This window comes from Octopus bimaculoides, chromosome 16 (genome assembly GCF_001194135.2).
Source record: "Octopus bimaculoides isolate UCB-OBI-ISO-001 chromosome 16, ASM119413v2, whole genome shotgun sequence".
Taxonomy (NCBI): Eukaryota; Metazoa; Mollusca; class Cephalopoda; order Octopoda; family Octopodidae; genus Octopus; species Octopus bimaculoides.
In genome coordinates this window covers 29,841,909-29,858,469 of record NC_068996.1, presented here as the reverse complement: position 1 = coordinate 29,858,469, position 16,561 = coordinate 29,841,909, and the positions used below count along the sequence as shown (strand labels likewise).

At 34.1% G+C, this 16,561-nt stretch overlaps 1 protein-coding gene across 4 annotated transcripts in view; it reads left to right on the top strand.

Annotated features, from left to right (window-relative positions):
* LOC106867789 (nuclear pore complex protein Nup98-Nup96) overlaps positions 1 to 16,561 on the top strand; it is a 114,383-nt gene that overhangs the window by 67,922 nt on the left and 29,900 nt on the right. For all 4 annotated transcript variants that reach the window (XM_052973670.1, XM_052973671.1, XM_052973668.1 and 1 more), the window contains 10 exons: positions 573 to 687; positions 1,172 to 1,315; positions 1,720 to 1,868; positions 2,014 to 2,064; positions 2,325 to 2,396; positions 3,786 to 3,864; positions 10,086 to 10,290; positions 13,697 to 13,836; positions 14,000 to 14,113; positions 14,243 to 14,353. In XM_052973670.1, coding sequence (XP_052829630.1) covers positions 573 to 687; positions 1,172 to 1,315; positions 1,720 to 1,868; positions 2,014 to 2,064; positions 2,325 to 2,396; positions 3,786 to 3,864; positions 10,086 to 10,290; positions 13,697 to 13,836; positions 14,000 to 14,113; positions 14,243 to 14,353 — 1,180 coding nt within the window. The remainder of the gene's footprint in view (positions 1 to 572; positions 688 to 1,171; positions 1,316 to 1,719; positions 1,869 to 2,013; positions 2,065 to 2,324; positions 2,397 to 3,785; positions 3,865 to 10,085; positions 10,291 to 13,696; positions 13,837 to 13,999; positions 14,114 to 14,242; positions 14,354 to 16,561) is intronic.

Here is a 16,561-nt window from a genome sequence, read left to right as displayed (position 1 = left end):
ACCACTGTTACCACCATCACCTCACCATCACACATCACATCGCTCCTGTCACCATTATAACCACCAATACTATTTTATCCTCCTCCCATACTTATCTTGACGATCGTCATCATGAACACTGTCTTTAAACAGCAACGCCACCATAGGTTACGTGAAAACTGTTTTCGAGGGATATAATCAAAGAAGATAACATACTTCATGTAAAGTAAATATAACAAATGAAAAATCCTTCAAGAATCCATAAAAATTACCGGATCACTACCAAAATGTCATCATCTGTTCCTTGTCTCATTACCAACTTTTCCTGCAAGTTTTATCAAATACCATTCACAACTATTTGAGTTATTTTGCACACAGACAGACAAATCAACGCCAATGCAAACATAACCTCCTTCCTTGGTGGTGGTAATAATATATAAAATAGATATATATAAAATTGAGTTCTATTCTGTGTTTAGCTTGTTATTTTATACCTGCTATACATAGCTGGTATAGCCATTGTAAGTCTATACATTATTGTGTGAGTGTGTGTGTATTTAATTACAAATTTTATGTTCAATTTTTTTTCTCAGCCATGCTTTGTCCCTTTCTGGATCAACATCAGAACAAGGAAATTTGCAGCAACATTTAAAGCTTTTAACTCATAACCCTTATGGAGATTCAACTTTATTCATGAATTTGAATGACGTAAGTAGTTAATGAAATTCCTCAGCCTCCCTCAGTCTAGTTAATATTAAGTAAATAGTTGCAGTAAATCATTGTAGCTAAAATGGCAGTTTGAAATTAGAAATTTTGGAAGTGTTTAGAATATGAAGTAATGAAAACTTAGACTTCTGAGAAATGAAATGGGAGGCTAGTTTAAAGAAATGTGGTATTTAGTTGCAAGGGGGAATTAGAGTTGATGATAATTTTTTTTTGCAGTAGATAAATCATTGGGATGAGGATTTATATTGGTTGGGCCATGTATTAGATTTTAGAATAAATATTGTATCTATGTTACCCTTAAGCTTTACACTAAAAATTATATTCCAGTTGTTATTCTCTGGGAAATTATGCACCTTACTTCATATAGTTATGTGGTAGCTAAGATATCTTCAATTGTCAAATTTGATGGAAATTTGTTTCATGCTACACATGCTTTTTGTTTTTATGTTGAAATTTCATATTTCAGAGTAAAATCAAAACCGAAGATGTTCTTAAGCCTACTAATCCAACTGCACAGAAAGCTGTATTGTCTAGTCACTATAAAGTAGGAACTCGTCCACTGGCCAGAGCTAAACCAAAATCGCTATTACCCTTGATTTCAAAGAAAAAGGTAAGTATAAAAAATTCTTTTAATTTTTGTGTGGACAATACTGGTGACAGTTGTGCACAGTGCCAGTGACACGTAAAAGGTGCCCATGATGGTGATATGTAAAAGGCACCCACTACACACTTGGAGTGGTTGGTGTTAGGAAGGGTCTCCAGCTGTAGATTCCTAGCCTAAATGGGACTGGAGCCTGGTACAACTCTCTGGCTTACAAACTCCAGTCAAACTGTCTAACCCATGCCACCATGAAAATGGCTGTTAAATGATGATATTTTTGCAAATACTTGCTTATAGTATTTGTTTTTATAAGTATTTGTATTATTAAACTTTTCTGAAAATATATTAAATCTTACCTTCATTTTGAAATTGTACCTATACAGTATTGATTGATATTTTTCTATTTCAAAAAGATGCAAATATTTGATGGTTTGGATGAAGAAGATGAATTTGGGTTCAATGGAGAAGATTTTTCATTAAAACGAAATATTAAAAAACTTGTTGTCAAAAATTTATCTACTTCAGCAAAGACAAGTTTTAACAGTAATACAAAGACAAACAGGTGAGTAATTGTGTATGCATAGCACACTTGTTTTCTTGCATTCAAATTCTCTCTCTATATCTCAACAAACAAACAATCTGCTATGCATGTTTCTCTTCATCTCTTCCTCCATCTAATTGTTTAATTCTTTTATGCTTATTTTCAGTTGGCTTTCCAGTAACACTGTGTCTTTCAATTCCAGTGAAAAAGTGATAATGTAAGTGGATTCTCTTTTAATTGATCTTTCTTTAAAAGTTCATTTGAAAATGAAATTACTGAATCAAATTTGCGTTTCTGTTAATTTATTTTTCTAAGATTATGTTGCCCGGAAAAAAAAAAAGTAGCATCATTTACAATAGATAACTTTATCTAGTCAGTTTATATGTACCAATTTAAAACCAAAACAGATATGAAAAGAATTTCAAAGATGGTCTATAAAAATTATAATTACCTTTGTTCTGTTTTCCCTATCTTCAGAAACTCTAATGGCAAGGATGAAGAAAACAATACATCTGATGGCACGCAGATTAGTTCTTGTACTGAACTGAAGTAAGTTTATCTCTCTCTCTCTCTCTCTCTCTCTCTCTCTCTCTCTCTCTCTCTCTCTCTCTCTCTCTCTCTCTCTCTCTCTCTCTCTCTCTCTCTCTCAAAGATAAGTCAATTTAAATTTATTGCTGAATTCCTGATGCTTGGAAGAATTATGTGTGCTAAATATTCCCAGCACTTTATAAACATGCAAGAAGGGTGGGTGTGCATTAACTTTTAAAACTAAAATATATGCCAAAAGTTACTCATAGCAATTGCAAAACATTTTTGGGGTTTGTTGATGTTAGAAAATTCCAAGTAAGCAAAATTTATAGGAACCTATAAAATAAAGTTTTATTGGAAAGGTACATGTATGAAATGAAAATTTCAAGGTTCGTTGACAGCAAACATTTTTCTTGCATGTGTGAGATGGCAAACTTTTTTCTTCCTAATTTTGCAGCAACATAGCCTAACTTATTCACTAACTTAATGAGAAAATATATTTTATTGGGTATTCAAAACATCTTAAAATTACAAAAGGCAATCTTCATGTCCAACTTAATGTAGATATTTTATTAAAATATTGTGTTACTTCTCATATAGTGCATAAAAGCACTCTTATTTGTATCATTGACAGACAAGAATTGTCTGCTACAGCTGCCAGAACTGCCAGATCATGTGATTTTGCCCTGTTTCGGATTGTCAGTGGCAGACGTCCAGTAGCAACATAACAACTGAATCTCACTATAAAATACCAATGTTTTTTCAGGCACTGATGTCACAAATAACCAGCAGGCTTATCAAAAATAATTAATAGCTACAGAAGCTGTATTAATACTAAAAGGAATTTTTATGTCCTATTTAACATGGATTTTATATTTTAAAAACACTGTATACTGTATTATTTACTTAGAGAGGGCCTTTCATATGGACTCATGATGCATAAAACAGGTTGAAATCACATGATCTGGCAGTTTCGGTGGCTGTGGCAGATGATTCTTGTCTTTCATTGATATAAATACATGTGCTTGTATGCACCATGAGTCATGAAAGGTCCTCTCTATGTAAATAATTCAGTTGTTTTAACAAAACATGTTAAGTTGGACATAATGATTGCCTTTTGGTAGTAATACTGTCTCTGTTTCTATTTATTATTAAAATTACATTTGTGGATGAACTAGCATTATTAGTTTGTATTATATGAAATAAGTATTAATTAATAAATGAAAGCAATATGTAATTTTTGTTGACCTCTTTATAATCATAAACTATTGGTGACATTTTCAAATTGATAGTCTCTCACCAGAAATTTGTTTAAAGATGTCATCTCAAAAAAATTGTTAATGATTCAAAATTTTATCAATTTAAAAAGTAATAATACAATTTTAAACTATTTTTTAAAAATCTGTGAAGTGAAAAGGAGAATGAGTCGGTTGATTCTAACCAAAACAGCACTCAGGATAATTTTAACAATAATGAAACAGAATATGAGGTAAGTGAATTAGAATTGTTTTACTATCTCCTTCTGCATCAGCCATGTATTGCATTTCAAATTTAATTCCTTAGGACCTATTATTTATCTCTGCTTGTGAACTCAAAGCAGATTTTATAAGTCTTCACTAATAAACATTTCTCATATAAATGCACTTCCCAATGCTTTAATTTTAGCAATTAACTTCAAGAAGATAATACATTTTTCAATTTAACCTTTAGTAGTGAAATGTAAACAAGTAATGAATATTGGAATAAGTTTACCAAAAAAAAAAAAAATAAATAAATAAATAAGCAGTTTGGATATGATGATTACATACAACAAAAAAGAAATCTAAATCTTAGTGACAAAAATAATTTTAACTAAAATATCTAGAAAATTGACCATATGGATGAGTGTGTATGTATGCATCAACATAATATAAGCACATTGTGTGTGTGCACATGCGCACGCACACACACGCACACACACACACATCTTACCTCCCAATTTGCATATGAGTCTGCAATACCCTCTTTTTCTTTACTTCATAACACTGATTTTGTGAGCAGTATTCTTATAGAGAAAGCCCCCCCCCCCCTCAATCTTCGCTTTCAGCTTTGAGGCCCACTAATTTCAAACTACACTTACCTGGCAGTTACACTTTGTTATACAAGTTCAGTGACATTGCACATCCAGTGGAGCATACTGGCTTCATTTCTTTCAAGGCTTTGCATGTCTTCTACAGTCACAACCCATATTTAGCTGCTATATATAGCATAGCTGTCTGTCCACAGGCATCATACAATCTGCCTTTCACTCTGAGGGAGAAGCCCTTTGTTACCAACAAAGATAATAGCTCTCTGAACTATTCCCAACCAGTTCTTATTCTAGCAGCTATGCTTTCAGAGCAGCCTCCTTCACTGCGAATTTGCTCACTTAAGTAATGGAAACTGTCTGCTACTTCTAAGCATCTCTCTGGACAGTTGTGAAAACTTACTTCCTAGACATTTTTGGACTGCACATCTGCCACACAATGACTACTTTCTCTGTTAACTTACCTTTAATACTGCTCACTTCTTATGCATTCATAGCCTGCACTAGGTATACCTTATGGAATTTCTACCTACCCTTTTTCTATATATTGAGCAGGGCCAGTGCCCTGAAAGGATTAGTAATTTGTCTGCTTTCCTGCTTATAAGTACATTTTTCTTGGCTAAATTAACTCAAGGAACTCTCAAGGGCAACTAGTCATCCCTTTGATATGACCTGAAGAACTGTGATAAACAGGAGAGGCCTGGAAACTAATCTTTGAACTCCTACCTGTGCACTAAGTTTTTTGATATACTCATTGCTGATTTAGCTTCTGCATCCTATCAAAGGCTTTCTCCGTGTTGACAAATGTCAAATACAGAGGATGATTTTTTACGAAATGCTTCTGCTGTTGCCTTACAAGGAAGATGGCATTGGTTGTGCTTCTTCCTGGCACTGCATCTCATCTATCCTAACTCTCTTCCTAATTAGTTGAGCGATGATCCTTTTTGTAACTTACCTGGTCCATTAATTTTATACTTCTGTAATTACTTCTGTTGAAGACATCACTTTTACTTTTGTAACAGTTGACTATAATGCTGTTACACCAATCGTTGGGTAAGATACCTTCCTCAATAACATGATTAACAATATGGGTGACTAGGCATAATCCATTTGGCCAGATAGATATTTTAAGTATCTCTGGTGATTCCTGATGGGCTAGCAGCTTTCTTTGTTTTCACATTCTTAACTGTTTTATCATGCTACTATAAACTTGGATAGCTGATCCCTCTATAGGAAGACTTTCTTTTTCTCTTGCATTTTCTATATTTAGAACCTTTCACACTGGCACTTCATGAAAGTTACAGAGAGGGTCATAGCCCAGCTAATTAGGGAGGTAGTTTAGATGAGATGCAGTTTGGTTTTGTGCCAGGGAGAAGCACCACTAATGCTATATTTCTGGTAAGGTAGCTACAGGAGAAATACCTAGCCTATGATAAACTTCTGTACATTGCTTTTGTTGACATGGAGAAAGCCTTTGATCAATATGAAAACTAGGGATAGACGAGTGGTTGGTGAGAGCTGTACAAGCCATGTACATGGATGCTGAGAGTAAGATGAGGGTTGGCAATGAGTAAAGAATTTAAGGTACAAGTAGGGGTTTGCCAAGGATCAGTCCTCAGCACCCTCTTGTTCATCATAGTCCTCCAGGTAATAACAGAGGAATTCAAGACAAGCTGCCCCTGGGAGCTCCCTTAAGCTGATGACCTTGTTCTTATAGCTGAATCACTACCAGAACTAGAGAAGCAAGGCCTAGAATTGAAGGGCCTTAGCATTAACCTAGTAAAAACCAAAGTCTTAGTAAATAGGAAAGCAGACAAATCACACATGCCTTCAGGTAGATGGTCCTGCCTGATTTGTAGAAAAGGCATAGGTAGAATCTCCACAAGATGTACCTAGTGTAAGCTATGAGCATATATGAGGTGCAGCAATATCAGAGGAATGTTAACAAGCAAAGTTTTTGTGTATGGAAGGTACACAGGTACAATTAACATTAAAAAGTGACAAAAAATAGATTCCATCACATTCCAGGGGAGAAAACTAGAAGTAGTCAATAGCTTCCGTTACCTAGGTGACCAAATCAGTAGCTAAGGTGGATGCTCTGAGAGTGTAGCTGCTAGAATAAGAATAGGCTGGGCAAAATTCAGAGAGCTCCAACCTCTGCTGGTAACAAAGGGTTTCTTGCTCAGAGTGACAGCCATGCTACACGACAGTGAAACATGGGCTGTGACTGCTGAGGACATGGGTAGGTTGTAAGAAATGAAGCTAGTATGCTTCACTGGATGTGTAATGTTGGTATGCAAGCACAACAGAGTGTAAGCATCCTGAGAGAAAAGTTGGGCATAAGAGGCATCAGATATGGTGTGCAAGAGAGAAGACTGCACTGGTATGATCATGTGATGCTTATTTACAGGACAGCTGTGTGAAGAGTTGTTGCACTCACTCTAGTGGTGGAGGGAACCTGTGGAAGAGATAGACCCAGGAAGACATGGGATGAGGTGGTGAAGCACAATCTTTGAATGTTTGGCCTTACAGAGGCAATGACAAGTGACCAAAACCTTTGGTGATTTGCCATGCATGAGAAAACCTTTCAAGCTAGGTGAGATTGTAGTTGTGGCCGATGCCAGCATTGTGTATCTAGCCCTTTAAGAGCACTCTTCAATTGTTGGGTGATGTGCTGTGCTTGTGGAGACCTGTTGACCTGAGTGAAATTGTAGTCATGGCTGCTGCCAGTGCTGTCTGACTGGCATGTAAACCGTTTGAGTGTTGGGCCTCATGGAGGCAGTGACTAGCGACCGAGACCTTTGGGGACATACCATGCTTGTATAGATGTGTCAAGCCAAGTGAGACTGTAGTTGTGGCTGATGGCAGTGTCAGGTGAATGACACCCATGCCAGTGGAATGTAAAAAAAAACACCTACTACACTCTTGGAGTTCTTGACATTAGGAAGGGTATCCATCTGTAGAAACCTTCCCGAATCAGATCAGAACCTGGTGCATCTCCCCGGCTTATGAGTTTTCAGCTAAACTGTCCATCCTATGCCAACATGGAATACAGATGTTAAATGATGATGATGATGATGATGACTTCAATGCCTCTTTCTTTGCAGAATCACTAAGTGCAAGTGTACCATCATCCATTCCAGCACACTACTCTCCTACACCTTCATGGTTTTCTCTGCCATACTGTCTTGCAATGTATGTACAGGGTATTTGTGTTAAATCTGCCAATTTGCATAAAAGGAAAGAAAAAAAGAAGCAATATGCCGTCCAAAAGTAAAAGTATTTAAAATTGATCAAAATATATCAACTAGATTATCTACTCAAAGAAACTGCTCTCAGCTTTCACCATAGCCTCAAGATGGCTCTGGAATCTAGAACATGCATTACTCACTGTGTCCTTGGGAAGATCTTTGAATGTCTTGATCTTGGCCATCAACTAAGCTTTGGTGTTGCTGGCTGAATGGTTGGTGTTTTTCTCAACTGCATCCCAGTCAATAGTCTACGAGATTACAATTGGGAGAATTAGGAGTCCAGAAATTGAAGTTGGTAAAATTTTAGAAATTCTCTGATAACCACTTTTGACTCTTTCTGGAGGTATGGCAAGGAACCAAATTCTGTTGTCACACTTATGGCCTTCCAACAGCAACCCTCGCCAACCAGTGACTGATCACAATCTCCAGCAGCTTCAAATGTCTGTCTTAACTGAACCGAGTGCTGTCACAAAGAATTGATATTTGTTTATTGAAAATTTGTGACAAACTATAGTGTTTTGTTCTATTGTTCTTATCAATTGGAAATGTTTGTGTATGTATGTATGTATTTATGCCTACAAACATTCATGGATGTATGTTTACTTATGTGTACGTATATATGTGCAGATGTGAATGTGGTAGAACTTTTGTCTTCTCAATCAAATGGCCTCAGGTTCAGTTCCATTTCCATTGCACATTGGGCAAGTGCTTCTTGCTATTGCCTTGGCCCAACCAAAGCTTTGTGAATGAATTTAGTAAACAGACTTAAAAAAGCCCAATGTGCATGCACATCAGGGAGGAAGGAAAACAATTTTTTAAAACTGTAAATGAGTCATTTACATTTCAAATATTGTGCTTGTGTGATAGTTAATATATTACATTATAACTAAAAATACAGATAAACTTCAAAAAAAAAAAAATGTTAGAAAATGATGTTAATATGACAGACATGGGCTTATAAAATTCTCCCCAAAATAACAAAAAAAAAAAAGCCTTTTCCAGACATTTTTGCTCCTTTTACATTATGAGATTAACAGATAACCTGAATTATTTCATTGAGATACAGCACACTTATGTATGTATGAAAGTTTCAATTCAAAAAATTCTAAAATTCACTTGCAAAAGATTCAATAACATGTGCATTGATTTTTCCAACCAACAGAATGTAAATAAATGATAATGGAAGGGATTAAAGTTTTTTGCCAAATTTGGAGTGTTTAGAATTTTTTAAAAATAAACATAATCAAGGGTGATTTGATTTGAAAGGTTTCAAGCAGTGTAGGAATGACAAATGCATGTGTTATCAAGCAAGTTCATGTTGCACAGGATGGCATATGTTTAAAAAAAAATATCTGATAGCTGTTTTCATTAATTCATTAAATGATATGAAGACAATTCTGAATATATTTAATTTTGGTTGAGGCATTTTCAGCAAAATGCAAAACTTTCCATAACTTGAAGTTTTTTGGTTTTGGAGTAATAATTTTGTCTCATTCTTTAACTGACAAGTATCTCCCTCACTAAAAAGCTAATTATCTTGTAATGTTGAAAATTACAAAAATAATTTTACTATTGTTCTAGATTTTCTCCTTTTTTTTTTTTTTTTTAATAAATCCTTAAAATTTCTATTTAAAACATGTTGCCAGCTTATGAAAATACCTTTTCATGAGTTGTTTTCCAGTTTCAGAGTTAGTTACTCTTCTAAATGGTAATGTTTGATTCTATGTATAATATTTTGTGTATAATATTTAACTCAGTCCTTTTCATCTTTTATAATTATTTCATAATTATGTTATTTGTATTCTGCATTTGGAAATATTCGGTCACTATTTTAGTTTAATAATTTTGATAATATTGCATTACAAGAAAAATTGTTTGCTTTATAATTTATCATAATTAAGATTATAAACTGCTGCTGCTTGTAAAAATGTGATATGATAGAAATTAAAGAGTTTCCTACATTTTAAACTGTTTATTTTCTGATAGTGTTTGTGTTGTTTCTTAATGACCAATGTGTGCATGATTGTGTAGACTGGAACAGGGAGAGACACCTCGTAAGTAATTGGGAGCTAATGTCTCTTCACGTTATGAATAATTAAGTGAATTATATTGCTTTTGAAAATTACAATCTCTTTCTGGGAGGTAGATTGGTTGCTCAGACAAAAAGAAATTATTTGGTTGTTATGGAGTAACCCTTTTTTGTTTGATTTTCTGATATGTGAAATTATTTCTATACCCTGAGACATTCAAGTTAGAGTTCTCATTGTAACTATGACAACCAAAATCAGTATACTATTCCTGTCAGTGATAATAAACACATTTCTTCATAGCTTGTGTTATTTAAAAATGTTATTTCAACATGTCACTCACTTTTTATTTATATATATGCATCAGTACTCCAATGTTCCTCCACATCCTGCCAATATTGTTTTAATGCGACCTGGTTATTACACTGTGCCTAGTTGGCAAGAATTGACTGATATCACTGATGAAAATGGTGATTGCATCGTAGAAGATTTCACAATTGGAAGAGAAGGGTATGGAAGTGTGTTTTTTCCTGGCCCTACAAATATTGCTGGAATGAATTTTGATGAAATTGGTAAGTAGTTCTTGTTACTATTACAGTGATTGCTCAGGATTATGATTGTGCCAAAAGGAAGCTACATAATTGTGTGTGTGTGATCATCATACATTCATCTTCCATGCTGGCATGGGTTGATGAGTTTGACATTACATATATATATATATAGTCACTAGTAACAGTCTAGTCATGGTACAGTTAATCAGGTTATTCAGGAAGGTGTAATCCCCAATGATGGTATAATAGTATTATAGTTAGCTGCTACAAAAGGTAAAGGTGATGCCTTAGATAAAAACAACTACAGAGGTATCAAACTGCTGGACCAGGTCATGAAAGTTACAGAGAGAGTTATAGCTCAATTGATTAAGAATAGAATTAAACTAGATGAGATGCAGTTTGGGTTTGTTCCTGCGAAAAGTACCACAGATGCTATCTTTGTACTTGGCTTTTGTCAACCTTGATGAAAGCTTTCGATAGGGTTCCCTGTTCTCTTGTCTGGTGGTCTCTAAAGAAATTAGGAGTAGATGAGTGGCTTGTTAGAGCTGTACAAGCCATGTACAGCGGTGCTGTCAGTAGGATGAGTCGGCCATGAATACAGTGATGAATTTAGTGTACAAGTAGGGGTTCACCTGGGCTCAACTCTCAATCCACTCTTATTTACCATAGTCCTCCAGGTCATAGCAGAGGAATTTAAAACTGGATACTCATGGGAACTACTTTATGCTGATGACCTTGCTCTTATCGCAGAACTGGAGAAGATGACAATAGACTGAGATGTCTGGCAATATGAAGTTCTTAAGACCTGCCCATTTAGCAATGCTGTGTGTTCCATTCACATTTAACATTAAAACTTTTCCACCCCAGCAAACCAAACTCCATCTCTTCCTCACATTTTCTCTTTTTCATGCGCTATGCTTATCTCTTGCTTCCCAATCCTGCCCTCACTGTATCTGCTATTCTATTGTCCTCCATCCCCTCTATATACCCAGGTTTCACCAGTCACTGCATTCCCCACCACCACAGATTTTTAGAGAGGGGGCCAGTTGATTAGATTAACCCCAGTATGCAACTGGTACTTAATTTATTGACCCCAAAAAGATGATTTTGTTAAAATGGGTTACAATTCAAGAAGTAATATAAAAGCATTTGCAGTTGAAACTTTTTGGTCATATGAAGATAGTTTTGCTCTCTGTAATCACTTAAATTAGTCATGTAGTGCATAACTTTCATACCTTGTATGCATATGTGCATGTGTGATGCATGTACACACACATGCACACACACTTGATAAATGTCTTTTAAAAGATATGAGGTTTCAAGTTGTTTGCTAGCTGAAGGCATATTGTTTTTTCCAATAGAAGACCTAACTGAATATATTTATTGTAGATGTACCATATTAATTTATATGCAAAAATTTGGCTGAAAAATGCATAGGATAGTTGTTTGGATTGGACATATGATATGATAGATGAAACTTCTTATTAACCCTTATGATACCAACCTGGCTGAAATTGGCTCTGTAGTACAAATGTCTTGTTTTCAAAAGTTCTGAATTAAAATCTTTCACCAAACCTTAGTCACAATTTATGTTCCTAACATTAGCTTAATGATAACTAAATTATTTTATTAAATTCTTTGTTATATTTAAAATTAATTGAAAGAAATACAGTAACGAAAGGGTTAATGTTGGGTTTCTGTGATGATAACGGTAAGTTAAATCATTAGTGTATATTTTGCAATCAGTGTGGAATATAATTTCTTGAAATACCTGTTCTTCACATCTCAGAAAGAAGCATATATTACGAATGAGGGTTTACAGTGAACTGATTTCCATTGATTATTCCATTGGTTCTTAGTCTGATAATCCTCCCCATCAGTGAGATCTTTTTTTGTTATTATTTTTGTACTCATTTCTCATTAATAAGAAAACAGTAGTTTACATTAAAATAATCCTTTCTTTGCTGTGGTGTTGACCATGTTTAAAACTTTAAAAACATTCTTCATTTTAGTAAACACTAGCAGTATAGCCCGGCGCTGCTCGGGATTAAGCTAGGATTATTAAGTGATCAAGTGCTTTATTTCAAACCAAAATAAGTAACATGGACATCAGATTTGAGCGAAAGTTGCATTAGAGATCTGCATAGGTTGATCTGAAGGTTTGCATTGGGGATGTGAATTGGAGTAACTTAGGAAAACTTACCAACAGCCTTAACAAAAAAATAAGGGGCCTGTCCCTTCTAGGTTAACTCTAACCCTAACCCTGAACCCTAACCCTAACCCTGACCCTAAAACCGTAACCCTAACACCAACCCTAATCGTAATCCTAATACTAACCTTAACCCTAACCCTAATCCTAACCGTAAAACTCTAACCCTAACCCTAAAACCCTAACCGTAACACCCTAGTGGAAATCGTGCGGTTGTTAATCTGAAACATTACAAAACCCTTTTTGTGGTCCGAAAAACGGGTTGGGTGGTGGTGACTGACAAATTATTACATACGTTTTGTTTCATAGTTGTGAAATATAAACAAAACTCTTTCGCTCCCAAGGTAGTATATATGAGGGGGAGAAAGATGAACGATTTAAAACAAATAAATGATTTAAAATAAATATATTTGAATTGTTGTGTGAGAAAGTATATATAATCTCATTATAGAATATAGTGTCTTTCAAAAACATCGTATATTTTAAACTATATCTCATATTTAAGAAGAAAAAAAAGCTTTTTACATTTTACACTTTGTCTTAACTACATTTTCATTCCTAATACGCTTTCTGCCTCCCTTTCCACTTTTTCGTTCTTTTGTTTTGTTCTTTTATTTAGACGCTAGCAAAGTAAACTCTTAGCAAATACTGTACCCCCATCTGTCAGAAACACTATTTCTTTCTTTCTTTCTTTCTCTCTCTCTCTGTCTGTCTGTCTCTCTCTCTCCTTCACGCGCGTACGCACAGATTTGACTTCGCCATGTCAACAAACTTCAAAATTCGTAAAAGTTTATCGATTTTTACAGCTATACGCGGGTACCTCTGAGAGAAAAAAATTGGCCAAAATGCACATAAGGTCATTCCGAATCTCCTCCTAAAATTGGAGCGACATGCGTGCTAATTTGTGGATGTGCATAAACAACATTCATGTACACACACACACACAAACATCCTCTATTTTATAGATATAGATAAAAATTTGTCTGTCTCCCTTTCATCTATAACTCACCCCAACCTCATGAGAAACATTTGACCATACAGCTGACCTATTTTTGTTAAGTATATTACAGTTACTAACTTTGATTGACAAACTTAGAAATGAAAAGAAAATGTAGGAGAAAACTGTTGCTTGTCATTTTGCTTGGTGTTTTATCATCTCTGCTATGTTATCACACTTACACATAATATTTTTCAAGTTAACTTACAAAAACATTTCAGTTCATTTCCGAAAAAAAGAAGTAACAGTTTATCCTGATGACATAATGAAACCTGAGATTGGGCAAGGGTTGAATAAAAGAGCTGAAATAACTTTGGATTGTGTATGGCCTCTGGATAAAACAACCAAAACAATCATCTCGGTGAGTACATGGACACTACCTGAAATTATTTCAATTTTATTATAATCACTCTTATACAAACATTAAAGAATTAATATATATATTAAAGAATTAAAAACTTAAGAATGTTGTCCTCCTTTAAAATTTTGAATTCTTGAATGAAGCAATGGCATTTTTATTACAGAGTCCAGAAAGACTAAAAGTTATGAATTATGAAAAACGCCTTGAAAACGCTACAATAAATCTTGGTGGTCAATTTTTGGATTATCGACCTGAAACTGGATCATGGGTTTTTGAGGTGGGATTATCTTTTTAAATGTCTTTTCTTTCCTTGCCTACCATTAGGGCAAACTTTGACAAATTTCTTTGTGTGTGTATGTGAAGATTATATTGTTAAATTCTTTTTGTTTTTATTTTCTTATATTAGGTTAAGCATTTTTCCAAATATGGTCTCAAAGATGATGATTCTGAAGATGATCAACCACGTGATGTTACAAAAGCCATGAAAGAACTTCACCAAAGAAATTTAGCAGTTCAGGTTAGTTTATATTATTTAATCCTTCTGTTAAAATTTTGATCTTTATCCTTCATATCTACTCTAATTTCTTTCAACTTTCTAACAGTATTTAAAATTCTTTGCTAATTCTATCCATTACTACTTTGTATCAATTAAAAAGAAAGTGTAGTATTTTGTATCTAATTATCTACTGATTTATTAAAGATCTATTTATATTCCTGATTAAATTTTTATTTCCCTTGCAACTTCTGGAGCTGAAATGACTGAACAAGCTGTCTACCCTCTTGCATCCAAAGATTTTTTAAGACCTTCACTTGCAAATACTTTCCAGTTTATGAATTTATATCTATGTAATTTTCAGCATGAATTACTAAATAAGAGCTGTTTAAAATATTGTGAAAATATTTGTTATGAGAATATACTGCATGCTCAAGCAATAGTGAAATAATCAGAGAAGGGAGCAGTATAAAATATTAATACATACAATATTGGTGCAGGTATGACTGTGTGTGTGCTAAGAAGTATGCATTACAACCACATAATTCTGGGTTCAGTTCCACTGCATGGTACCTTGGGCAGGTATCTTCTACTTTAGCCTCAGGCTAACCAAAGCTTTGTGAGTAGATTTGGTAGAAGGAATCTGAAAGAAGCCTGTTGTGTGTGTATGTGTTTGTCTCCAACTACAAGTGTTGTGTTTACATCCTTGTAACTCAGCAGTTTGGCAAAAAAAAAACCCCAATAGAATAAAGTACCAAACTTTACAAAAGAAAAAAAGTACTGGGGTTGAGAAGTTCGACTAATATTCTTCACAGTGTAATGACTGAAACAAGTAAAAGTTAAGACAACAAAAACATGGAATTAAATTTAATGGAATAAAAAAACTCAACTAAAAATTTACTTATAAATATTCAGAAACTATATTAGGTGGTATGATTGAACACAATCTGTACATTAATTTTACTTAGTAAGTGCTCCCTCCAGTGGTTCATCCTGTTGAAGAATTTTTATCAGTTCTTTTCTTTTCTCTAATACTTTTGGCTAATGGTGTGTTCTCAATATTCTGAGTGTGAAAACCTTCATATTTATCTTCCGAAGAACTTGTTATTAATCATATAGCATACAAATAGATATTATTGGTGGGTCTAAGTGTCATTAATATTAGATTTTGCATGACAAAAGGTAACTAATGATTGCAAAATTTTTTGTTTATAGTAATAGATATGAGAAATTTTATGACATAGATAAAAGATACCATTGATAACAACCCACCTGAGACAACACCTGGTTCTATTATACAAACTTTCTGATTTTGAGTGAAATAAACTAAAAGCTATCAAAATTTTATGGTAATTCTCAAACACCAGCTTATTAACCAGGTTATTTTGCTAAATTCTTCATTAATTTTAGAATTAATGGCAAAAGATAGTGTATTTTAACAGAAATATATTAATAAAAATAATTTTACCAATAACATAAAATCTTAGAAGGAAGGGTAGAATCATAAAATACCTTGTGAGAAGTAATCAGCAAGTGTTTTTCTTACTTGAGTTATCTTATTCTCAGGACTTAAGGGTTAATTTGCTTCCTTTTCCCATCCTATTGTACATCTTTATTATTCTTTATCATTTGCTTCATATCTGGTAGGAAAAGTCTTGCTTTTTTCATTAATGTTTGCATGATATATTACTGGAAGCAATTAAATATATTTGCTATTGTTGTTAGTTAATGTTTCTTGCATTTGTCACTTACATTGTATGTAGCAAATAATGTCAATCATCTCCTTAATGTTGTAAAGTACTTCTCTGCACATAACAGCAAAGATAAACTCAGTATCCACCAGAACTACCATAGATCTTCAATTTCATATATTGCACAGTTTTGTTTGTCCCTTATCATCACAGTTTTGGTGTCCCTTATCATCTAAGTAATTGGGTTTGCTACCTCCCTAGTTATGCTCCTTACTTGTTTAACCCTTTCGTTACTATATTTCTGACCAAAATACACTCCTCATGAGTTTCAATTAAATTCTAAAATAATCATGAATTTAGACTAGTCTCATTAAACACCTGTAACTTTTTTATTTATCAACATATTAATGTGATATTTGGAACATAATTAAAGAAATGGTTCTTAATCAATTCTATTGCATAATTTTTGTCTCTGAGTTCTCCACGTACTGGGTGGGGTGGGGGGTACTGCTAGTGTCTCTCACATGTAAATATTGGTTCA